Consider the following 24020-nt stretch of genomic DNA (forward strand, 5'->3'; position numbering starts at 1 on the left):
GAGCTCATTTCCGCTGAGCTTTTTCCGGTTTTTTTAATCGCCGTTTAGGACTTTGGTGCTGTTGGTTGTGAGAAAAGTGGCGGGTTTTTGGGGGCTCTCCGGCGAACAGTGAGTGTGTTCCCTTCTCACTGAGCCGTGAGGATGTGCGAGCCGCCGCTGAACTCGGAGGTGAGCGAAACCCTCCGTGCTCGAGAGCGGAGCGTCCAGGAGCTGCTGGAGTTCACGGAGCGCTGCCGGACGGAGCTGAACGGGCTCTTTGAGGCGCTCGGCTGGAGGCCCGAGCTGAACACTGACTCCCCGGGCCCCGGGTCGGAGGTACTGCTGCTTAACGACAACGATCTCCTGAATTCGGGGGTACAATACAATTATTAATAGGCTTAGCATTAGTATTAACATGATTTATCCGCATACTACTAGTTCCCTGCCCTGGCAGCTGGCTGGAAGACTGCAACCGGAGGCTGAGCCCGCTGCTGCGCCACTCTGACTCACTAGTTTCTCTCTGTCTGTGTGTGCCGCCTCTGCAAGTCACAAAACCATTTTAATAAATTAATCACTAAATAATACGTAATAAAATACACCTAGGCAGCTTCAGTCAGATTATATCTTCGTTAACATATTTATAACACATTACATAACATCCCACATCGTGTGTTGGTTTAGTCTCTCTCTGAAATATCACCCAGCAGCAGCGGGCCCCTGGACACAGCACACACATTGTGATTGTGTACATTTACATGAGTAGTGACATGCTGTGCACTTGATCTGTTTACACATGATGATGTGGGTTCGAAAGAGCTCCAGCTGAGTAGTAGGTGGGACCCTCATTCTCTCTGTGGGGGACCACCGCTAACCGCTTTACCACCATTTAATTGTCTGGTCTTGGAAAGTTTAGTCTCTTGACTTGAGTGTGATGGCAGTGCCGATACAGAGGGGCTAACGTTCCCCTCCAGGGTGTGGCTTTGTGCTGTCGTGCGGGAGTGCTGGGTGTCACCCTGCCGCTCTGGCGGTGCGTCTTTTCTCTGTCCTGTTGGAGCAGGAGCCCGTGGAGCTGTGCCCATATGACCGCAACCACAGGGTCCCGAGACGGAGCCTCGAGAGGCACGTGACGTTCTGTAAACTCAGCAAGATGGGCTACTCCAGAGAAGAACAGGTGAGTTGTCAGTCCTTAAAGAACACGGGGCCAAGCCCGTGTGTGTTCCCCGTAAGGACCAGTAACACCCCACTGCCTTTGTGTTCTGTACTCCTCTTTATGAGGCCTACAGGTTGTCATGGAGAACCGCAGTACTTACTGCGTTATGCTTTGAGGAATCACGCTGACATTCCTGAAGTCCTTTCCTTATTCTTTCGAATCTTTTTTCCACTCTCTCCTACGAACAGCCTAGTAGTACCAGATGTTTTCAAGTTCATTCAGGTTGACGAATAATTAAGCAAAATGGTAACTTATAACAGGTTTCATGTTAATTTGTATGGGACGTTGAAGTTGGAAATGCTGAGGCATTCCATGTGAATTATTGCTACTTGTTTGTTTTCAGGCTGACATGTATGACCCATCAGTGTGTTATGAAAGGGCCGGCATCCCCTCCCTGGTCATCGGTAAGTTCACCTTAAGAGGGAAAAACAGTTTTTAATACACAAATGGGTCTGCTGTAGTGGAGATTTATCCCTCAGGGATATTTAAGTATATATAATAAAAGTCTCATGTGGCTGTGTGTTAAATATTTAGTGATGTTTAAGTCAGGCTCCAGACAAGCATGAGCCTATCTCAGACACATGGTGTACAGCAATTCTGAGTGGACCCTAAATAAAACACAGCCTTCTTGTGTCTCTGCCTTTAGACAAAGCCACCCAGAGAGAGGTCATCCTCCGAGCAAGAGCGGGCGCCCCACCTGGACGCACCGAGGGAGCGTACAGCCAAAGTAAGACCCTGCATGTTTCTGTTTCCAGTTCATTTGTCCTCTAGACGCTTGCCTGAAAGTCTGCCACTACATCGCCTGTAGGACATAAATTGCTACTTTCTGTTGCTAAGTGTTTTTTAGAGTGACGTGTTATGATTTTTTTTCTTTGTACCCTAGAACACAGAAGTTATGCTGTAATATGACCTGTGCATTTGGTCACTAGTGATTGTATTGATTTGATGAGTCCAGAAACTGGATTTTAGTTGTTCCTAAGCACTTCGCTGTTTACATTCATTCTGTACAGTATTTGAGTTTCACATTTTCATAGTTTAGAGATTATTTAGGGCCATTTTAAAGTGAAAACATGGTGTAAATGGAACGAATCAGCTGAATAGTGGGAAACGACTGAACCTGCAGATGCTGTGGTCTTTTGTCGGTGACACTTCAGCTGAGTCTAAACATACCTGCAGTCACCTAAGTCAGCCTTGTCATCTGTTCTAATAGTTGTCTGATTAATTTCTTGTGAGTACTGCTGGGAGAGAAGGGCTGCTTGATATCACTGTATCTCTATTTCTGTTTTGCAGTAACAGTGGTGAGTATAGAGGAAGTGTGAACTAGCCTTCCCTCATTGATTCACGCTTGCCCGTTTACTTGCAGTATCCTTTTAACGCAATATCCTTTACAACTTGGTGGGCCTCTGCTAGCCTGCAACAGCAAGCTCATCGAGGACTAGAGACATTCAGGATTCCTCTATTGCTGCCGCTTCCATGGGGTTTTCGGTTCCCCTTTACGTTTTGGGGGGTCACGTTGATGTCCCAGAGGTGGTACCATTTTTGTATCCAAGTGCTCTAAACACTATGAGAACAATGTTCTACTGGAGAGACACAGCAAGGAAATGCACTGGGTCTTCACCTTTTGCACTCAGTTAGGAACAGAAGCCTGTTTGAAACCATTTGTTTGTAAATCCAGCCACATTTTCCACTTAGCAAGACTCAGTAATCAATAATACAGGTGTTGCTTCAATTTTTCACTCGTTAGGTCCTCAAAAAAAAAAAAAAAAAAAAAAAAAAAAAAAAAATCTGGCATATTGCTATAATACTAAAAATATGACTATTTTCATTAACTTTGAACTATAACTGGACAAACTCGTGTTTAATGCTAATTGTTGACTGATTAATCCTATAAATATGTGCAACGTTCCTGTCTTCCTCGTATTGATCAACAGCGAGCAACACAAGACGCGAGTTGTAAATACATCTGTACACACAAGATGATATGGGTTCGTTGGAACTCCACTACAGTGTGAACATCTACATTCCTATTGTTTGTGTGCTCTTTCCCATCTGGCTGCAACAACAGAGCTTTATTTCTCTTCACAAGAAAGAAATTTTAGGAAATATATCAGCAAAGAAACTGTCAAACAAAAAATAGTTCTTTGAAAATGTGTAAACAACATTCGTATCAAGAGGGGCCAGTGTTTTAACATTGGGACGTAAATGTGTCCTGCTATGGTACTGTGGTAATTAATAAAGGAAGACAGCTGTGTGTATGAGCTGTGGATCCACACTCAGTGCTTTGCCTACTTGTGTGTCTGAACATAAAGCCCACGTCTGTGTGCTGCAGGTGAATATTCTGCAGATCCTCCTGACCCTCCTCTCAACCATAAGAGGGCGATATGTGACCTCACGGTGGCTGACCGACTGGCCCTCTATGACCATGTGATCAGGGAGGCCGGCAAACTGAGAGCACAGCCACAGCCTGCCAGCAACGATGACCTCTATGTGGACCTGGTGGCCCGGCTCCAAACAGGTACTGCTTACAGCTATGACATCCTGCTCACTGCAAATTTCATGAATTAAATGGACAAAATTTTTCGTCTTTCGGGTTACCATAGTATGTGTTTAACCCATAACCAAATCACTGCTCATTTGCAGTTGACCGTAATAGCCTAACCAGGTCACTTTTTATTTATGCTTGTTGATATGTTTATGTTCACATTTATGCATTTTTCAGGCACTTACATTTAGCTGGTGCTTTTCTTTGAAGCGACTTAGTCTTAATTTACCTATGGTTATTTACTCATTTATACAGCTGGGTAATTTTACTGGAGCAGTTTTTATGGTCAGTGCCTTGCTCGTAGGTACTACAGCTGGAGATGATTCAAACCTGCAACCTTTTGGGGCCAAAGGCAGGAGCTCTAACCACTACAGTAGCAGTTGTCTCTTTTCTCCAAAGTAATGTACAGTTAAGAGTAAACAGAAGTGCATCAACAAGACAAAGAGCTTTAGACACATCCACTAGATTATGGACACAGTTTGTGAGTCTGATGCCACCATGTTGCTTCTCGGGAGAGGAGTTGCTCTGAACGAGATGGGTTTGAAGTCCTTTGTGAATGCTGGAAGTGATTCAGCAGCTCTGAGGGCAGGAGGGAGTTTCATTTCACAGTATCGGACAAATCCGAGAGCTTCTGGACTTTATGTATCAGTTGATTCTGTATTATGGCGCAGATTGCAGTCGGTAGAGGATCTGAATGAATATAGGGTGATGTTGGAAGTCATTGATGTGGATGGCAGATGGGTCTAATCCCATCACAGGCCTTCCTGTACAGGGGTACATCTGCATGGTTCATTATCTGTGCAATTTTTGGTTTTATCTGCATTAAAGATGCTGAACCGCCATGTGTTCTGCTGTGTATGATTCATACTGAGAGAAGTACATTTTCATCAAGAATCCCCTCTGTGTTGACAGACGAGGAGCAGAAGGAACCCAAGTCCCACCTGGAGGTTCTGGCTGAGATGAGGGACTACAAGCGCCGGAGGCAGTCCTACCGTGCTAAGAATGTCCACATCACCAAGAAGACGTACACAGAGGTCAGGGAGCAGGAGCAGGGGATGCCCCCCCTCCCCCCACGTCACTGATCCATTAGCTAGCGACTGTCACACACAATGAGTGTGAGATTGTTTGGGTTTCCTCAGGTCTAGAAGATGCAATGGTCCTCTACAGCCCATAGATGCAGATATTTATGAATTGTTTAAATATTATTTTTCTTCCACATTCCTCTTTGTGGTTGTGGATACTTAGAGCTCCTGTCTGTATGTCTGCCTTGAATTCTCAGGTCATTCGTGAGGTGATCGATGTCCATTCAGCTGAGCTGGCCAGGCTGTGGCAAGAGGAAGAATTGGAGGAGAAAGAGGAGGAGGACGAGGAGTCCAGGACAACCCAGCACTCTTCCCACAGGTAACTTCTCTGCCCACTTAGCACCATCTCCTGGCAGTGCTTGGTCTTGTGTAGTGTCTTTCATTTGAATGCAAGGCTGACCACATGTCAAAGGTCACACATGAGCTCCTTCAGGGTTGACTGGTCTCCTTCCACAGCAGGAGGAGGTCGGAGGGCAGAAGGTCAAAGTCGGCCGAGTCTCACCAGTCCCACAGCAGCTCGAGACACAGGCGCCATCGCAGCCGTGAGAGGGAGCGTGACCGAGAGCATCTCGGAGACAGGGAGGGCAGCCATGAGAAGGATCGTGACAGGGAGAGACTGCGAGAGAAGGATGGCAGTCGCGAAAGGGAGCGATGGCGGGCCAGAGAAAGCAGCCGTGAGAGAGATCGCCGCAGGGGAAGACAGCGAGACGGAGACGGCAGCCGAGAAACGGAGCACCACAGAGAGAGACAGCGGGGCAGGAAGCACAGTCGGGACAGGGAGGGAAACAAAGACAGAGATGGCAGGTGGAGGAGGTGAGCTGGCTTTCGGTGTGATGAACCTTCTTCTCTCTTCATTAGTTTGTGTGGACACCCCTCTGGTTTGTCCAGCTTCCTGTCCGCACATGGTCCCGTGGACAAGAAGGAACATGCGGAATGTCTGAGCATCTTGCGCTCATCACAGCACCTTGACTCCAGCTGCAGAAATTGCTTGCAAACAGTTTGGTAGTTAAAGCTCTGTCTTTGTACTATCTGTCTTTCAGGGAGTCACATTCACCTGATGACAGGCAGCGTGGGAAGAAGAGCAGGAAATGAGTCCAGGAGATGCTTCGTTGCCACTGCAGACGTCCACTGTCATCTTTGCATGTATTTAGTGTAGGTTGAGCTGAGCAAAGTGTTAGATACACATTGATTATTGCATGTTTCCTTACTTATGGTAAGAAGCATGTTGTTCAACCTGAGCTCTATGTTGTTGGTTTTTATGGAATGTTTTTGATGATGATCCATGTTTTGTCACAGTATCCAATAAAAGTCTTGCTGTTCTCTAACATTTTTGTGTTTGTCAGGTGCTTTCCGCAAAGTGTTTAGCTCAGAGTAAACAAAAGTGCATCAACAAGACATAGAGCTTTACACCCACACACTGGATTATGGACACCCAGCTTCTGTGTCTGACAGCACCATGTTGCTGGTTCACATCCCTCCAGTAGCTCCTATAGAAGTGACATTTAAATAGTAAATATGTAAATAATCGTAGATGGTGTTGGACTTGTTTATGGAGCTACCAGGAGAGAACTGGCTCTGAAGGAGTTGGATGTGAGATACTTTTTGAATGTGGGAGGGATTTAGCAGCACTGAGAGACACGGTGACTTATTCCACCACATCAGGGGTTCAATAGAATTTAGACATGTTTTTGGACCCTTGTGAATCCAGGCCGTGTTTTGAAAAAGCCTGGTAAGTGTTTGAGCCCAAGGTTAAAGGTCACTGTGTTTCATGCATTGTTGTGTGTTCATTCCCAGCCTGCTGTCCCATCAGTGTCTTGTTCTCCATCTCCGCTCTGGCTCTACAGCCTCTGTCACTCCCTCCTATAACTCCCCACCCTCTCTGCTGTACCATCATCCCTCTGTGTTCTCTGGGGTGTAGGGGGATCACAGGTATTTCTCACTGGGCTGTGGAGAGAGGGGGTGGAGCCTCTCAGAGCTCCACAGGGCCCAATAGTCCATGCCAAGCAATCCAGAGCCTACACCCTTGTGAAGGTTGAGAAAGACACGGCAGGAATCCCCGTGGTGGTCCTTTGGGGGATGAAGGGGGTGTGAGGGGACTACTGAGGAAAGGGCTGCTGGGAATCTGCCTCGCCGAGGGGTAAAAAGCATAGATCTTGGTCTCCAGGGCTGCCACTGATCCTGCACAGCGAACGCTTTTGCACCAAGAGGTCCGACCTTCAGGAGCATCAGCTTCCAGAGCTCCATCCTTCCAGACCATCATGAGGGCTTTCAGAGTGAAGGTAAGCAGCAGGAGGGCATCTCTGGGTAAGCGACACAAGCTTTACCCTAGTAAAAGAGTGTATGAACTCAAGCAGGAGGAGCTTCTCCCAGGTACAAGGAAGGATGGAAGAGCTGTGGAGGAATTGACTTGTTGCCGGATGCTGGAAACCCTCAGGTCTCTGGAAAGTTCTCGGAGAGGCTCCCCTCCACCAGTGGGTGTGACTGGGCTCTGAGGGGGTCCGGCAGGTTTGGGGAGCACGGTCTGCTGTAACAATATGGGGGTCCACACCTCACAGGGCAGTTTCACAATGAAGAAACTGGGCTTGTCATCAGTAGGTTGTGGGTTCGCACCTGGCGGGAGTGCAGCTCTAATTGGACTGTCTAAGTCGCTGTACGTGAGGACTGTTTTAAGGAGGAATTTTTTTTAAATTCACTGGACTGATAATTTATTGCAGTAAAATTCAGCAACTGCAGCTCATTTCTTCTGAGCCCTAAGTGAGTGTGATAAGGGAGAAAACAGTTTACTACATTTACTACAGTAACATTGTGGTCGACTGTGAGGTCATTGTGGTTCGATTGTGGTGAGAGAATGTATGAGTGGGTCACCTGACAGTGCGCGCGCGCACACACACACACACACACACACACACACCGCAGCTCCTCCGGATCCGTGCCGGTCATTGGCCCACCTTGAAACCTGCTCCTCAGTGAGACCCCCCCCGACCCTTGTGACCTGCCACCGCATGGCATTCTGGGATTGAAATCCGTCTCCCAGGCTTCACTCTACTGTATGTCTGGACTGTTTGAGATAAATGGTTTGGTTTCTTTCTCTACACTAATGTGTCGTCACTGTTGACCGCACACACACGCACACCGTGCCCTGAGGGAACAAACTGCTTCACTGGAGACTCTTGATGGTTTTAAATTATAAACTGATGTAGGTGATGAGACTGATGCTCACAGAGAGACAGTTTGTCATTCGGTGTCTCTCACCTGGGTCCTGCTCCCTCGCTGTCTACTGAAGGGGGCGATGAGGAATGTGGAGTCAAAGTGAGGAGTGACCACCGGGCACAGCCTCGTCTCTGGGGCGGGACCCTGTCGGGTTGCGGTGCTGGGGAAGAAAGGAGGCATCTGTTTGCAGAGCCACGGCCTGGAATTTGGGAGCTCCCTGAGAAGTGTCCCTCTGGCTAAGGGTGCGAGGGGCGGTGGGGGAGGGAGGCACGCAGAGTCTGTGGAGGCTCAGCTGGCTTCGAAACCTCAGCCCAGGAGCTGCGAGGCCCTTCGGCAGTTTATTGCTTTCATTTTTAATGTGCGACGCAGTCAGCGGTGGTCATGCGCACAGGGTGAGTACCGGTGTAACATCAGAGCTCCGAGTTTGAACCCACCCCCCACCCCCACAGGTGTGCCAGCCGTCCAGGTTTGGGGCATTATTGCTGCTGCTGCTGCTGCTGGTGCTGCTCTGTGCTCCTCGAACCTGCGCCCAGGACGACTACTCAGGCTACCACTCAGGTTGGTGCCGGTCCTTCCTCCGTGCCTGCAGGGGGAGCTGCTGTCACTGTCAGTTACTGCTCTATTGAATTCGCTGCAGTTGCAGCTTCGCAGACACTCGTAGCGACACAGGAGCTCAGAATGAGAGCAAAGAGATTTTCTGGAAGAATCTATTAACCTTTAGTTGTGCCCTTCTCAAGGGGATGGACATGAGTACGAGGGGTCCATGGTGGACGCCTATGAAGAGCCCTCTGGGTACCGTCCTACAGGTACTGGGGACACAACACATGTGTGACTTTTCAACAATCTGCATTTAATATGTAGATATGATAGTGCTGTGCCAATATATATATTCTGTAAGATTCATAATGACCCGCGCAGAAGGGGGTATATTATTAATAATAATTAATAGTATTAATAATAATAATAAAATAATAATCATCATCATCATCTTTGTCCTATGAGCAGATCCTGAGGTCTTCAGCAGATAAATCCCTGTTAGTGGTGTTTTGGTCTTTAAAGTCCTCAGAAGTTTTTTTTCCACTCTCAACATATTTCTGTTGACCTCTTACATGCTGCAAAATCTGCGAAAAATGACACATTGAATATGAAAAGTGTTTTTATTATTTTATAGCTGTATTGAAATGTGTGTGAACCCCTGTGGTCTAGATGAGTACCCCCCAGAGCCCACAGTCGGGTACGAGGAGCAAACCGCTTCGGCCTACGACCCCTATGACCCCTATGACTCGTACGCGCCCTCCCCATCCGTGGTCTCCATGGTTACGGAGGATGCATACCCGTACACCCCCACCACCACTGAGTCCTACGACTACGTCAAGGAGGTTACCACGGTGACCACCCAGGTGCCCTATTACGAGGATATGTTCTCGCAGCCAGAGGGGGGCGCCGCTCTGGGGGAGCAAGAGGGCCCCACTGACTGCGACTGCCTTTCTGGGGAGCCTGGATTCGCTGGATTTGCTGGGCCCAAGGTATCAGCCCCCACCCCACCCCACCCCACCCCATCCCACCCCCATAGCTCAGACAGCCAGCCTTTAACTCCTCATCCAGTAATTCATGGTATCCTGTCCATGGTTAAATACAGATACATAGCTATATGGATAGATAAGTAGGTAGATACTCATCTTTTATCCATACACACCTATATATGCTCACATACATATTAAAATTCATTGGACCAGTAAAATAAAAATACAAGGACTGTTATAGGTTACCTTTAACCCACAAAATTCTTTATTTGACTGTCCAGTTACATATGTGTCTATGTATAAAACATTCATTTCACTTGTACATATGCTTTATGTGTACATCAAATATGTAAATTAATTTCCTTGCGTCTGGGCTAAATGTCAGAAAAGAGCTGTGACGCTGCAGCTGCACTCCTGGCCAGCAGGGGGCAGTCTCCTCTCACTTGTCTAACCTGCATTGTGTCTCGTGGTCCAGGGAGCCAGAGGGGAACAGGGCAAACCTGGACTGCCTGGGCTGCAGGGACGCCAGGTTAGTGCATGGACTGGACTGCGATAGCACCCCGACTGGGCCTGTCGATGGGAAAACCCCACGTGTCCAAAACGTCCAAAAAAGTCCAGAATGTTGCTCTGTGTCAGTGGCGTTTAGTGCGATACTGCAGAAACTGTGCTGTGATTAATGACCAGCCGTTGCGTGCTGTGTCTTGTGCTCAGGGCTACAAAGGATCCAGAGGAGCGCCTGGGAGACGGGGTGACCCCGGCCCTGAGGTGAGCACCCCCCCCTTGCTCCTTGCACCCAGGACCATCCTTCACAGCCAGTCACAGCAAGCCCGTAGTTGCTCTCACGGTCCAGCGTGGGCCTTGGATGTGAAACCCATAGGGGAGTTAAGGCCCTGCGAGTAGTTAAGGACCTGATCACCCCATAAACTAACAGTGCAGTGGGTTCTGCTTAAAGGTCAGGTAGGGAAAGTTCTGGAAGTTTCTCACCATCTCCGCTAATGAACCGCTCTATGACCACTGTCCCCTCCTCTCCTTCCCTCAGGGTGACCTGGGGCCCGATGGCGCCGAGGGCCCGTCCGGTTTTTCTGGAGCCCTGGTGAGTGACGGGGCCGAGAGCGGAGCTCTAGGGCCTCCCAGCATGCCTTTCTGCACAGCAATGTGGGGGGAGTTGAAAGGCTCTTCTCTCTGCAGGGGGACCCAGGCCTGCCCGGGGACCGGGGGGACACGGGAGACTTGGGTGCGAAGGTATGAGTGGCGATGCCACCGGTTCTGTGCGAAGCGCTCACTCTGCACATCCATCAGCTGGTTGGCTGCTCTTTAAAAACCGCATTTTTACCACGACAGGGTGACGCCGGACTGGAGGGACCGCAGGGCGGCGTCGGCGTCAAAGGCGAGAGAGTAAGAGACACGGAAAGAACACGTGTGTGTGGTGGATGTCCCTACAGGCCCCCTTCCCCCCGATGGGAAGTGAACAGAAATGAGTGGTGGCAGAAAAGTGATACAATGAATAAAGATGTGACAGAAGAGCCGTGCAGTGACACGCAGTGACACTCAGTAACACACAATGACCCAGCTGTATAAAGGGGTAAATATTGTAAGTTACTTTGGAGAAAAGTGTCAAGTAGATGAATGCATGTAAAATAGCAATGAATATCTAAATAAAAGTCAGGGACTGACTTTCGTGCCTCTTGTTCCAGGGTCTAGAGGGGTCCACAGGCCGAGTGGGCACCACCGGTGCTACAGGTGAAAAGGTACGTACACACACACACACACACACACACACACACACACACACACACACACACACACACACACACACACACACACACACACACACACACACACACACACACACACACACACACACACACACTGCAAGGCAGGTAAAGGGCAACTGCAAGGGTGGTGGTTAAAGGTCAGTTAAGGAATTTTTTAAACGTGAAAGGAAAACTTCTAAAAGATGGAAAATAACACAGAAAACATACATGTGCAGCAACTGTAATGCGAATAGTAATAATTGTATGTTCATTTGACTGTATTAATATTAACATATAGTCCTGTGTGTTTGGTAAGTGAACTGTATCATATTCCACACAGAGGAGTTATGGGTTATGAATATATATATATATATATATAAGGCTCTGAATGCTACATTACACTGGGGCAGCAGGGGGCGCAGTGGTCAGAGCTGTCAGCTCACGGTCAAAGGTTCCTACTTCACATCCCCCTCCTGCTGTAGTATCCTTGGGCAAGGGACTTACCCTGACCTAATGCAGTAAAAATTACCCTGCTGTATAAATGGGTATAAATCAGTGTAAGCAGTTCAGTGTACAAATCCCAGACTGTAAGTTGCTGTGGAGAAAAACACCAGATAAATGAATGAAAAATAAGAATAAATTGGGCCGGTTACACACTGATCTGGCTACATCACACCTGTCCTTATGAATACAGCTGCACATTTCATAAGCTATTCTTTATTCTGTATTTTAGTGCCTCGTAACACCCAGCAGCCATTCCTGCCCTGGGATTTGAACATATTAACACCGGTCTTTATGCACTGCGCCCCCTGCTGGGAGCTGTTACACAGTGTGTTCTCACTGGTGTCCCGCTCTGGGACTCACTGAGTGTGTGTCATCCCTAGGGGTCCAGGGGGCGACCCGGGAATGAAGGAGTGCAGGGGGGACCTGGAGAGAAGGTACGAGCGCTGCATGAATGCTTCTAGATGCCCCACTGTCCGCTCTTTCCCTCCTGTGACATGATGTGTGTCCCTGTCTTCCGCTCAGGGCCAGATTGGGGCCCCTGGGTTCTCAGGGGACATTGGAGAGCAGGGCTACCTGGTAAGACCACATTCAAGTGCAGGCTGATCACCACGAGGACTGTCGGGCACCTGCTGATTCAGTACCATGTTTTTGTCTCTAGGGGTTTCCTGGAGTCCCGGGCACCAGAGGAGAGCCAGGTCTGAAGGTACATAAACCTGTGTTCCGGTTTGGAAGTGTGTGTCTGGGAGTGTGTGTGTAGGTGTGCGTGTGGGTGTCTGTGGGTGTCTGTGGGTGTGTGGGGAACCTGGGCTAAAAAGGTCCCACTTCCCCAAAAGCTAATGTGACGTCCTACGTGTTCCACCCCCGCACAGGGTGACCAGGGTGTGAGCGGAGTTCCCGGGATCGACGGGGAACCAGGCGAGGATGTGAGTGTCAAAACAACAAGACAAAAGAAAAATGACAAAGCAATTAAACCCCCTGGTGGAATGATGGGGACATTTGGAACCCCCAGAACTGAGCTGTTCCTCCCCCTCTAGGGTCCAATAGGTGTCCCAGGGCTGGCCGGTGAACCTGGACCTTTCGGTGTGAAAGTAGGTTCTCTACCGGAAACAAAAGAGTGAATGAGAACTTTGCAGTCATGCGAACAGCAGAGCTTTTTGGGTTTTTCCCTCACAGGGGGACAAAGGGGACCGAGGACCACAGGGGCCCCCCGGGCGACAGGGTGCTCAGGTAGGAGCCTCAGGGGCCCGTCCCCTTTGCCCTTTCTCTACATCGGGGAGACTGCGGTCTGAGGGCTTGGTGACAGGACCGCAGCCGCAACCCCGCCCCACACCAACCATCTGACGGTGCTGCTCGGTTGCGCTCGGCTTTTACCGCGGTATCTCCCCAAACCCGGGGCTCAGGCTGAATGTGGCCCAAAGGCAGTGAACGTTCTCCAATACGGTCACATTGTGTGTGTGCAGAGAAGAAAACTCCTTTTTTACTTTCATTTACACTTAATTTACTCGTCAGACTAATGAGAAACAAGGACGTTTTGACTCGGCTGTTATTAATAGTCACATGTTATTAATACACTCGCAGGCCTGCAGACGTGATTGCGCCACGCTCTTTTCTGACCTTAAAAAGGGGGAAGTGTGTGTCAGCGGTGAAGTCCCGGCGACCGAAATAAACACCTCGAGACCGTCTCGTTGTGGTCGATGATCATGGAAACTACAGCAGCAGCAGAAAGGGCAGGAAAAAAAGTTATGAAGTGTGCAATAAAAAAGAAAAGTGACAGTGGGACACGGGACCAGATATGAGCCTAAGTACTCCTTTTGTACATGTTCCGTTCCCATGTTTCCGTGCTATCACGTGTGTGTTATCGCATGGACCAGTGCTGTTCAATCAGCGAGCCTCCCGCTGCTGGAAACATGATATACTGTGTACTGATCGAGATACTTTCCCGGAACTGATACAGTAAAAATTCCCCTGCTGTATAACAGGGATTGAGGGGGTGTGGTGGTGTAGTGGGTTGGACCGCAGTCCTGCTGTCCAGTGGGTCTGGGGTTCGAGTCCCGCTTGGGGTACCTTGCGACGGGCTGGCGTCCCGTCCTGGGTGTGTCCCCTTCCCCCTCCGGCCTTACGCCCTGTGTTGCCGGGTAGGCTCCGGTTCCCCGTGACCCCATAAGGGATAAGCGGTTCTGATAATGTGTGTGTGTGTGTGTATAACAGGGTAAATCACTAAGTAGCTGTGTAAAAACTTCACTCTATAAGTGACTTTTGAGTGAAGTTATGGGTAATAATAGCAGTAATAGTTTACAAAGTGTCACTTCTTCAAGTTTTATAGTTCAGCTCTGTGGTGTGCGTATGTGTCTGGCAGGCAGGTCTGCTCTTTAACTCACCGCCACAGTGCGAAATACACATTTTATACATACAGAGCCACACACACTGCACATGATATTTGGCGCTGCTGCACGGTCGACTCTTTGAGGAAGTGCCGTCTTCGGTTTCGGGTTCGAGGAAGTCCCCGAGCGCGACTTGTTTCAGGACGTCTGTTATGTCAGCGTGGGCGGCCTGTTCTCGCTCCGACAGATGTGGCCAAGGGCCCGTTACGATGGGGAAGAGTGCGTTCGCTGCGTGACGCCACGAGACCGAAACGCTCTGCTCCTGTCGCCCGTGAGCGAAATGGAATTATGGGAAAAGTCCGCAAACACGGTGATAATAGGAACATGACACGACTCACCTGATTGTCTAAACTGAAAGTGAACCACCTGTGTGTGTCAGCGTGTCACTGGGAGTGTACAGAGCGTAACCGAATGCGCGTTTGCGGTCGCTGGCACCGATCACGGGAGTAACGGTTTTAATGAGACACTTCACCTGCAGCACTCAGGAGCTTGGTGGAGCTCCCTGGACAGTACATTTTTCCCGCATTAACCGCACACAGGTCAATGAACAACTGTAAAGCTCTGCGTGTGTGTGTGTGTGTGTGTTTTCCAGGGGACTCCAGGGGAAAGGGGGGACCCTGGTCTGCCTGGGAAACCTGGACCCCAAGGCCTCCAAGGCCCACAGGTGAGACAGCACTGCAGATGTTCACTCTGTACAGTGTTACGGTCACAGAGTATCTGGTGTCACATGTATACCCTCTATGGTGGTGGTAGCAATAATAATAATAATAATAATAATAATGATATCAGAAGAGCCTTAGTATGTCCGTGTACTTGCTGTTTGTGCTGCTAGAACTCTTCATAAGCTGTTCATAAGAATATACATAAAAAATAAGAAAACAGAAATCATATTTATAATAAAAAGGCCTCGATAAAGAACAGTGTTTTGCCCGCAGCCAGTTGTGTTGACGCCCGGTGCACAGGCAGTGTGCGGAGTGACCGTCTCTCCTCCTCTCTCCTCAGGGAGCCAAGGGAGAAGCGGGAGCTCAGGGTGACAAGGTACCGCACTCACTGTTTACTCTGTTGCTAAGATACGGGCGACACCCATGAGGGGTTCGGTAGCCGCGTCTGCAGGCTTTTAACTTTCTTCAAAGTGTCTTTCTAGTAACTTTCCAGTCCTAATAGAATCTCTAACATGAGTGCTCCCCCCCAACTCTCACCCCGCTGCTGACACCTCTGAATCACACTGAACAGCTGCAGACGCTCCCGCTGCCTCCTACCCCTGAGCCCCCATTCCTCTGTCTGCTGTACCTCGGGGGTGGGGGGTGGGGGGGACACAGACACACACCCATCGGAAGCCCCACCCTGTGCTCATGCTCCGCCCACCGGGCACCTAGGTACAGAAATGTGCGTGATGGCATCTTCGTATCTGTTACCCCACAGGGAGCCAAGGGGAGGCCGGGCATAAAGGGGGTCCAAGGAGACGAGGTAAATTACATCACCATGTCTTTACCACCTTCAGCACCTTCGTTTTGGATCTCTGGGGTGTTCGGAGAGCCTCGCGCCTGGAGCCCAGAGTCCCGTTTCCCAGCCACCCCTCAGCTGTATTGATCCGGTTGTGTGTTGGAGTAAAACCGTTGTGTGCGTACCTTTTACCGCGGTTTCTCTCCCTACCAGGGCAGTACTGGCTCCCACGGTGATAAAGGACAGGTGTGTCCCCACACACACCTATTGCACAACTTCAAGGAGAAAATCAGAGAGGAGTAATATTAGCGGAGACACATCTCCTACACCAGCAGATTGTATCTTTACTAAATTGCATCTTTTCCTCTTGTTACATTCAGTCCATCTGTTCAGTAGCAACACACCTGTATGCAAATGAGCCTCACTTGACCAAATGTGCTCTGCACTGTGTGTGCGTGCGTGTGTATGTGTGTTGCAGCGTGGTGAGAGGGGTTCTCCTGGCCCAGATGGAACCCCGGGACGGGTTGGACCCCCCGGACTGCCAGGACCCCGCGGTGACCCCGGTGCGGCCGGAGACGCTGGCGTTCGAGGGAGAGCGGGACCCAAAGGGCTCCCGGGGTCACCTGTACGCAGCCCTTCACACACCTTCACACACTGTGCTCACTACACCTGTCACACACCTTCTATTTAACTGAAGGCACCCTCACCCCACACCACTTGGACAAATTACGTTTGGGGCCAGCATGTATTTACATTAGTTTTACAGTGCGTACTGTGGTGAGACAGATGGTGAGAGGGACTGGACCCCCCGCTACCCACTGTTGGGCCAGAACCAGCACACACAGCCCAGATGTGCGGATGTTCTTGCACCCAAGAGATCACGAGTGAGCTGATGTACGTACCACACCCACCGGGTGGTTGTAGGGTCCCGGGCTCACGGATGAGCAGGTGCTGGAGCTTTGCCGAGGGGTGGTGACCGCGCAGATCTCCCAGTACGCCGCTTCCATCCGTGCCAAGTGCGTACAGGGCTGTCCCATCAACAACCGTACCCTCATTGGGCCCCCGGGGGCCCGAGGCCTGCCTGGGGATCGAGGGAGACTCGTGAGTACCTTCCGCAAAGGCACGGGGACTGGATCAAACAACCTTTGTTTTTAAATGTTCTCAGAACAGGAGCTCTGTGGAACTATAAAGTCCTTGTTAGTTGGCAGGTCCTGAAGCCTTTTTTAACCCTTGTGAGTCCTTGTCAAAATTGCACGGTTGCTATGGTGACACTCTGTCCCATTTAATGTCTGTTTGATGCGTTTCTGATTCGGCTGCACCTGGAGTTCTGTTTGTTTTCGTTTGTTGTCTCTTGTTGATGAGCTAATCATCCCTAATTAGTCTCCATAGTGACAGTGTGTACGAGTGCTTTCCAGATGTCTTTTGCATTTGGTATTTTTCAAATATTTCATTAGATTAATTTAACGGTTGGAAAAGTACACGGAATTAGAAGAGAATGTAATAGTCGCCAGAATTAACCGTCCTTGATGACACCCGATGTCCATCTCTAAATTGATGTCCCCCGTCCACAGGGCGAGCCTGGGAAGGCAGGGTCCAAGGGCGCCAGGGGACCTCGGGGGGTGCCGGGCCTGGAAGGGCAGAAGGGCGTGCAAGGAGACAGAGGTGTGACCCCTGTGGGGCTTCTTCCCCCCCAACTCCCTTCTCCATACACACCTGACCTGTCCTGGACACCTGACCTCATAGGCTAGAAAACGTGACTGTGTCCTGTCCTGTGGGTGGGGCTGGTGGAGTCACAGAGTGTTTTTATCACATACATACAGTGAAATAAACACATCAGAACATAACACATGCTCATTTAAAGACTGCGGCTGCACCTGACCCCTATCATCCAATCAGGTGCAGAAGTGGGCGGGGCCACAGTAACACGCTCAGGGCAGCATACAGTGTGTGTTTGGCTGCAGGTGCTTTCAGTGTTTCGTGAATCTGCAGTTTTTGGTAAATGTACAGGTTTTCTGTGCTTTCAAATCCCTTTTCTACCCGTTTTCCAGTCACCTGTGAGCAGCTCTTCACCTTTGCTCTCCTGCGCCATGGTGTCTCGCTCACCTCATTTTAAACATCTCCTTTCTTAATTATTTACCTATTAGGACTCAAGGGCAGCAAAGGGCAGCGAGGAGACCCTGGCGAGGGTTTGCCGGGACTTGATGGATACCAGGGTCTGAGAGGTAGGGATTGGTGACCGCATGGAGTGACCCTACGGTTTGGGCTCTTGAGCTGGGCATGATGGGAGGAGATGGAAATACCAAACACCTTAATGGTGTAGTTTTGGGACCTCTAGATGGAATGGAGATGCCTAAACACCATGATGGGACCTGTAGACAGTCAAGCACCTTTAGACATTTTTTCTTTCCTGCTGTTTTCACCCCACCAGGGCTCCCAGGACACCCTGCAGAGCCGAGGAACGGAGCCGATGGTCCCCAAGGCCCCCGTGGGCACCCAGGGCCCGTGGGTCAGCCAGGCCTGGTGGGCCCCCTCGGGGTCCCGGGTACGTGTGAGGTCCGGGACTGCGGCATCCACGCGCCTGTGATGAGGAAGGAGCAGGGACTGGTGAAGGGGCCCCTGAGCTCCAACATCTAACGCCGAGAGCAGGAGAGGAAGGGGCCAAGAGTGGGTCTCGCACCCAGGAGCAGTTGACCCCACCTGTGCTACCCCTCACACACACACACACACACAAAACTCTGCCTAAATATAATTCTTACAGCTGAGCGATTCAGATTAAAAGGAGAGGAAAGTACGGCGCTGCGCACCATGGTTTTGGCCCATGTTCTTTCTTCCACAGTTCACTTTGAATGGCTCAGCTGTGTGAATTTATATCTCATGTTGTCGATTACGCAGAGGATTTAACAAATAAAGGGCATGTAAATAATTGTATACACCGGTTGGATCACATGTGCTGTGAATTCAGGAATTTTCCAGATAAATGATGCTTCCTTTTTTTGTGGTGAACATGTTTGTGCTTGAAAATGTTTGGTACTTTTACACCAGCAGCTGGAGGATGAATAAAGAATGTGGTTGTGTGTAGATTCATACATCTATATGTATCACAACACACATCAACACTCACCGTATTGAAAATGACCAATAAATGACCTGTCATTGTGTCTCACGCCTGACCAGAAATAAGAGGTGAATTGAAAACTTAACCATCTGCTCAGTCCCAAACATCACGTGGAAGCTGGTTTCTTTCTCACGGAGCTCCAACGACATGGGTTTCGGGTAAACTGGTAAACTGGTGACTGTACATCACCTCTGGTGTGTAAGAGCACCCCTGCATCATACCGTTTCCATGGATACACAGCATCACTGGTCCTGGCTGGAGAGGTGTTGAGATCAAAAAGAACAGCTGGAATTTTGGCAGAACAATATAAATGCAGAGCAGCTGCTGGGCTGTGGTTTTGAACCCAGCTCTGTCTGTGTGGAGCTGGCAAGTTCTGCCTGTATTTCCTCCACGTGCTCTGGTTTCCTCCCAAAATCCAAAGATATGTGAACTGGTAACTAGATTGCCTGTAGTGTGTGTGTGTGTGCGTATGACCGCATGCAAGTGATCGCCCTGTGACGGACTGGCGTCCTGTACCAGGATGTACCCTGCCTCCCTGCTGTGGACAAGCAGTAATTAATGATGTAAGAATGAATACAGAGACTAAAACACACACAGTTTTATTTGTGAACACATATTTACATTTATTTTATTTTCATTATTCTAAAAATTTACCAGAATAAAAATATACAGTAGTATTAACAGACAAAAAAAGTGCAAACATACAGAGAGAAAAGCTAGGATAAAGGTGCGTTACAGAAAGTGCAAGCGTACATTTTAAGTTTTAATGTTAACACTGGAAAATTTCGGAAACAAACAGTAAGTGAACATCATGCTCCATAAATACGTTTTTCGATCATGATGAACCTTCTGAAATGTTGTCCTTTTGTGGCTGTGTGCTGGAGATCAGCACATTTGTCTGCGTGTGTGTGTGTGTGCGCGCGCATGCACTTTTGAAAGATGATGCCCTTTCTCTTCGGGAGCAGCGCCAGCGAACGAGAACTGACAGCGTGAGCAGCGTCTCTGACATCACTGGGTGGGCAGAGAGGAAAGTTTCCAGTGCGACAAAGGGGAAGTGAAAGAAAAGGGCTCATCTGCCAACAAAGCATATCACTCTGTGTGTAGTTTTGGCATGCGTGCGGGCGCATTCACACACACACACACACAGTTTCACAGGTATAAGATATTATTACTGCTGCCATTAATAGCCGACACCACAGCCCGAGTCAAAGAGCACTTTGGAAACTGGCGGCTGAGACGTGACCCGGGGAGCTGCCACCGTGCGAGGTGATGATGTACCGGAACTTTCACTGTAACTGAGCTCTTGAGAGCGATGCTCCGGTCCTCGCTGCAGCTGTCCTTCACTGTACCGCTTTGCCAGTGCCTTTACTCCCTTTTACCACTGCGCTGCACCCCACCGGCACGCTGGTGTTGGAAATGCACAAGTGCAGATACGCACAAACAGTGGTGTCTTTGGGAAACTGGTACTTTTCACACGTTGGACAGGTGTGGACGGACCTGCACAGATGTGGAGAACAGGGCACCGAGCCGCTCGAGCAGCAGGACGGGAGACACCAGATACCGTGTGATGGCAACATGGGTTAAAGCCACATGACTACATTCAAATACATTTTAGGTTAAATTGATAATTCTCCAATAAATAACACGCAATAAAAGGTCATTCTTTGATACACTGTCACTGGTCATTAGTCCCTCATTAGTGATTGTTAACAAATCTTTTCATTCATATTCTTTATATCCCAACAGACTGTGTGTGTGAGTGTCTGTGTGTTCGATACCTCACATCTCACATTCACATTCCTGAAATCCCATCACTGTGCAGGGTAATTTTAAGGTAAATGCTGCTTTCATAAAGGAAACAGGTTGTAAACTGGGTAAAAGCACAAAAAAGAGCCCAACGGAAAACACGGTCAGGCAGAGTAAAACTCCGAATTACAGTACTGACCGCAATTTACACATGTGGTGAGTAAACGGAGTAGAGTACAGCCTGTTTCTTCAGCAGCAGCAGCAGCACCTGAGTGAAGGTTCACCTCAACATGGTAAACCCTGAGTACTTCACAGCAACTTCCACACTGCTACCATTAAAGTATTTTACCCACGACTGTGGGAAAGAAAAGTACATTTTCGGTGGCTCAGAGGGAGGGGCATAAAGTGAGAAATATCACAAATAACCAACGGGGAAACTTTTGGGTTATTTCATGAATGTAAAGCTTTGAAAGGAAATATTTGCCAATTAGCACCTTTCCTCTACAGCAACTTACAGTGCAGGGTTTCTACAGTAAGCTGTTTACACTGATTTACCCTTTACTGCATCAATTCAAAGTAAGTACCTTCACTAAGGGGACTACAGTAGGAATGGGATTCGAACCTGGGACCTTGAAGCAGAAGGCAGTGATCAAGAGGGTTTGTTCCCAGCAAATAAATCTCAGGATTGGTCTGTGGCCACAGGATTATTGAGATGTAAATTAAGTGACAAAGTGCCCCCCCCCACCCCCCAGCAGTGCCCCACAGTCACAGATGGAAAAGAACTTCAGCAGAAAGAGGGACAAAAGCGGTGATGTAGTTCCTTTTCCCTGCTCGATGAGGAAGACAGTCAAATCTGCTCCTAACACCGCGCACCTGGAGCAGGTGCCCCCTCCCCCACCAGGCCGGAACACACTCCTGAAGCAAGGGGTCCCTCCCACGATCACGCAGGCGGGAGGAGACCTAACCCGCTTGGCCCCGGCGCCAGTACCAGTACCGCTACCACCGAGCTGAAGCACCAATGAGCGCCGTGATGAACGCAGAGGCGCACAGGGACCCCCAGCCGACCGTCTGGGCTGCGGGGGGGGCCCCGGAGCTCTGAGCTCTCTTCGCAGCGTTCCCTGAAGGAAGAGAAACACAGGACATTAAACACACGTAACCACAGACCTGCCTGCCTCCTGGAGGTTGTTGGGTCGAGACCCCGGAGGGGCTGTGCTGCAGTAATCCTGAGAAACGAGCTTTACTTGAGCTGGTCTGGTGAAGATCTCAGCAGCGTAAACAGAGTAAAAATGCAGGTGCCTTTGAAGATGAAATGAGAACCGAACAAGATTTCAGTTTTGGAAAAACTAAGAATCTGAAATCCTGGAGGCTACGGTGGCAGAGCCCCACACATGACGACACACACTGCCTCACACACACACACACACACACACACACACACACACACACACACACACACACACACACACACACACACGCTTAGAGAGATTAATAGAACAGGGTAACTGACGGAGTACAGCGGTACAGAACGCTGCTGCTGGACCATCACACGTGCACCTGCCACACTGCGCTGGTACCTGGAAGTTCTGCAGTTCACTTTAAGATCGTTTTGTCAGTTTACACCCTTCGGTGGACTGGTACCACAGTACAGATCCGGTACAGAAAGCCTTTCGGAGTAACTTCTGAGCCGCGCTCTCAGATCTTCACTCACAGAGTTACAGGCAACATTGTTACTGGACGCCGAATTATGGAACGAAACCCCTCCGTATGTTGGGGAGGTGGGATCTGTAGATACCTTTAAATACTTTATTTCTTTAATACTGCTTTCAATCATCATCTTAAGGTTGTGTTTATTTATTTGTTATTACTTTTAATTTACTAACATTATATTTTGTCAGTTTCATTTCTGCTGCGATTTGCGTTTCTCTTTTTGTTCAGCACTTTTGAGCTGCAAAATATTTACCACTTTCACTATTACTAATACCGTTAATAATAAAATAACAGACAGACAGATCCTGGTTGCAGGTGGACACCGAACGCTTTAAATTACTCCATAATTAGGAGAAGCTGGCAGCCAGCAGAAGAAAAGCGTTCATTCATCCACCGCAGCGTTAAAGTCCACCTCCCAGGGGAAGATGATCATGGCAGCGGACAGAACGCGTACCGTAGAAGGAGATGAGGATTTCGTAGCCGTTCCGCTCCTGAAACAGAAGGCGGGGAACGTGAGTCGTCTTTACAACTTGAGGAATTTGTGCCGACCGCGCACGAGCCGCACTCACGTTGTTCTCGCAAAAGGCGGAGAGCGTGTAATTGGCACAGGAGGACACGCTCATGCCCCGCTCCGAGATGCTCGCGCACGGCTGCAGACACCGGCTCTCGCTCCCGGAAATGCCGATGACCTGGAAGAGCGCAAGAGTGGAGTGGAGCTCGGCTCCGTTCGCGGCTCGATCCTAAGAGCCCCTGGATATTCGCACGCCGTGGAGACGGACGCTGGATGGATGGAGCGGTACCGGAACTTACTTTGCGTCCCTGTGCCCAGGTCTGCTGGCATTTCTTCTGTTTCGGGTTTTCGATTCCATGCTCCATATGAAAAGTGTCTTGTTCTTCCAGACACTGGAACGTTCTGGTGATTTCCTCTATCGAGGAACAGTCCGCTGTGGGAACAAGTGCACAGAGGAGGACGGATCGCAGCGCGTCGGACACCTACTGCTCATTCGCAAACGGAGTCTAGTAATGAGTCACTGTCTGTCCAAGCTATATTAATGATTTATAAACTCACGATCACAGAGGTGCAAAATTGTCCACAGCGTAATCTAGATGTAGATGCAAAAAAAATAAAAAATTCATAACAAGTACCGAGGTCATAGAAAGCACAACTACAGCATCGCTTATTATTCTTTATTAGTTAAATAACCAAACTATGATGCACATAAAGTCAGTGTCCCTGGTCAGATTCAACAGCTGAGCTTTTGGTCTCTTTAAAAAAAAAAAAAATTAAATTAAAAATTTGAAAACTGTGTCGTTTTGACACGTTATCCTATGTCATTGTCAAGGGCTCCTAAATATGAGACGCTTGAAAGCTGTGACGCTGATTTAGTACACGTCATAATTAGAGAGCTGTTCAAGACCGATTTCAAGACTGCAAATCGTTTCAAAATTAGTACGAAGTTCAGGTGGGATGCGCAGAGCGAAGGAATCGCTTCATCACCTACAGCTTCTCATACTCATCTTCCCCTCCGAATCTCATCACTTTGCCTCCCTATTCTTAGTTTACCGGTGTAACAGTAGGTGAACAGCTCCTGCGCTCTACTTGGGAGCATTGCGGGGTTACTGCACAAACACTGCGGGAGAAAAGCAGTAAAAAGAGGTAACGGCTAACAAAGCACACGTGATACAGTAGAGTGACAATTTCCTATATTCACTGCAATATTTGCTGTAACAACACTTTTTAAAAGACAACACCTTATAAAACAGAAAGACACAAAGACGGGGGCGGGTCTGGCCGGGGCCCGCTGTGTGCGGCGGCCGGGTCTG

General features: G+C 49.1%; 2 protein-coding genes across 2 annotated transcripts; both read left to right on the plus strand.

The window, feature by feature from the left end:
• Positions 1-44: 44 nt before the first annotated feature.
• On the plus strand, positions 45-6103 carry snrnp48 (small nuclear ribonucleoprotein 48 (U11/U12)). Its single transcript, XM_018751222.1, has 9 exons — positions 45-315; positions 1037-1150; positions 1533-1593; positions 1836-1916; positions 3519-3704; positions 4644-4765; positions 5011-5132; positions 5270-5626; positions 5854-6103. The coding sequence occupies exons 1-9, from the start codon at positions 142-144 to the stop codon at positions 5903-5905; spliced, it is 1269 nt and encodes a 422-aa protein (XP_018606738.1). The 5' UTR covers positions 45-141; the 3' UTR covers positions 5906-6103.
• Positions 6104-7071: 968 nt separating this feature from the next.
• LOC108933851 (collagen alpha-1(XI) chain) lies at positions 7072-18262 on the plus strand. The gene is made up of 25 exons (XM_018751220.2): positions 7072-7092; positions 8473-8581; positions 8761-8829; positions 9230-9549; positions 10022-10075; positions 10258-10311; positions 10586-10639; positions 10735-10788; positions 10888-10941; positions 11241-11294; positions 12185-12238; positions 12327-12380; positions 12463-12507; positions 12674-12727; positions 12839-12892; positions 12978-13031; positions 14778-14849; positions 15188-15223; positions 15608-15652; positions 15842-15874; positions 16107-16253; positions 16553-16729; positions 17200-17290; positions 17773-17850; positions 18057-18262. Exons 1-25 carry the CDS (start codon positions 7072-7074, stop codon positions 18260-18262), a joined length of 2043 nt encoding a protein of 680 aa, XP_018606736.2.
• The last annotated feature ends 5758 nt before the right edge of the window (positions 18263-24020 follow it).

The sequence above is a fragment of the Scleropages formosus genome, chromosome 18 (assembly GCF_900964775.1).
Source record: "Scleropages formosus chromosome 18, fSclFor1.1, whole genome shotgun sequence".
NCBI classification, from domain to species: domain Eukaryota; kingdom Metazoa; phylum Chordata; class Actinopteri; order Osteoglossiformes; family Osteoglossidae; genus Scleropages; species Scleropages formosus.

Bases quoted from the DNA above. Each gene is read 5' to 3' on its own strand.
- snrnp48 (XM_018751222.1), top strand. From the start codon at position 142: ATGTGCGAGCCGCCGCTGAACTCGGAGGTGAGCGAAACCCTCCGTGCT. The intron at 4,766-5,010 runs GTCAGGGAGCAG...TTGAATTCTCAG, and splicing joins CCAAGAAGACGTACACAGAG to GTCATTCGTGAGGTGATCGA. The intron at 5,627-5,853 runs GTGAGCTGGCTT...TCTGTCTTTCAG, and splicing joins AGAGATGGCAGGTGGAGGAG to GGAGTCACATTCACCTGATG.
- LOC108933851 (XM_018751220.2), top strand. From the start codon at position 7,072: ATGAGGGCTTTCAGAGTGAAG. The intron at 12,728-12,838 runs GTGAGTGTCAAA...CTCCCCCTCTAG, and splicing joins ACGGGGAACCAGGCGAGGAT to GGTCCAATAGGTGTCCCAGG. The intron at 15,653-15,841 runs GTAAATTACATC...TCTCCCTACCAG, and splicing joins AGGGGGTCCAAGGAGACGAG to GGCAGTACTGGCTCCCACGG.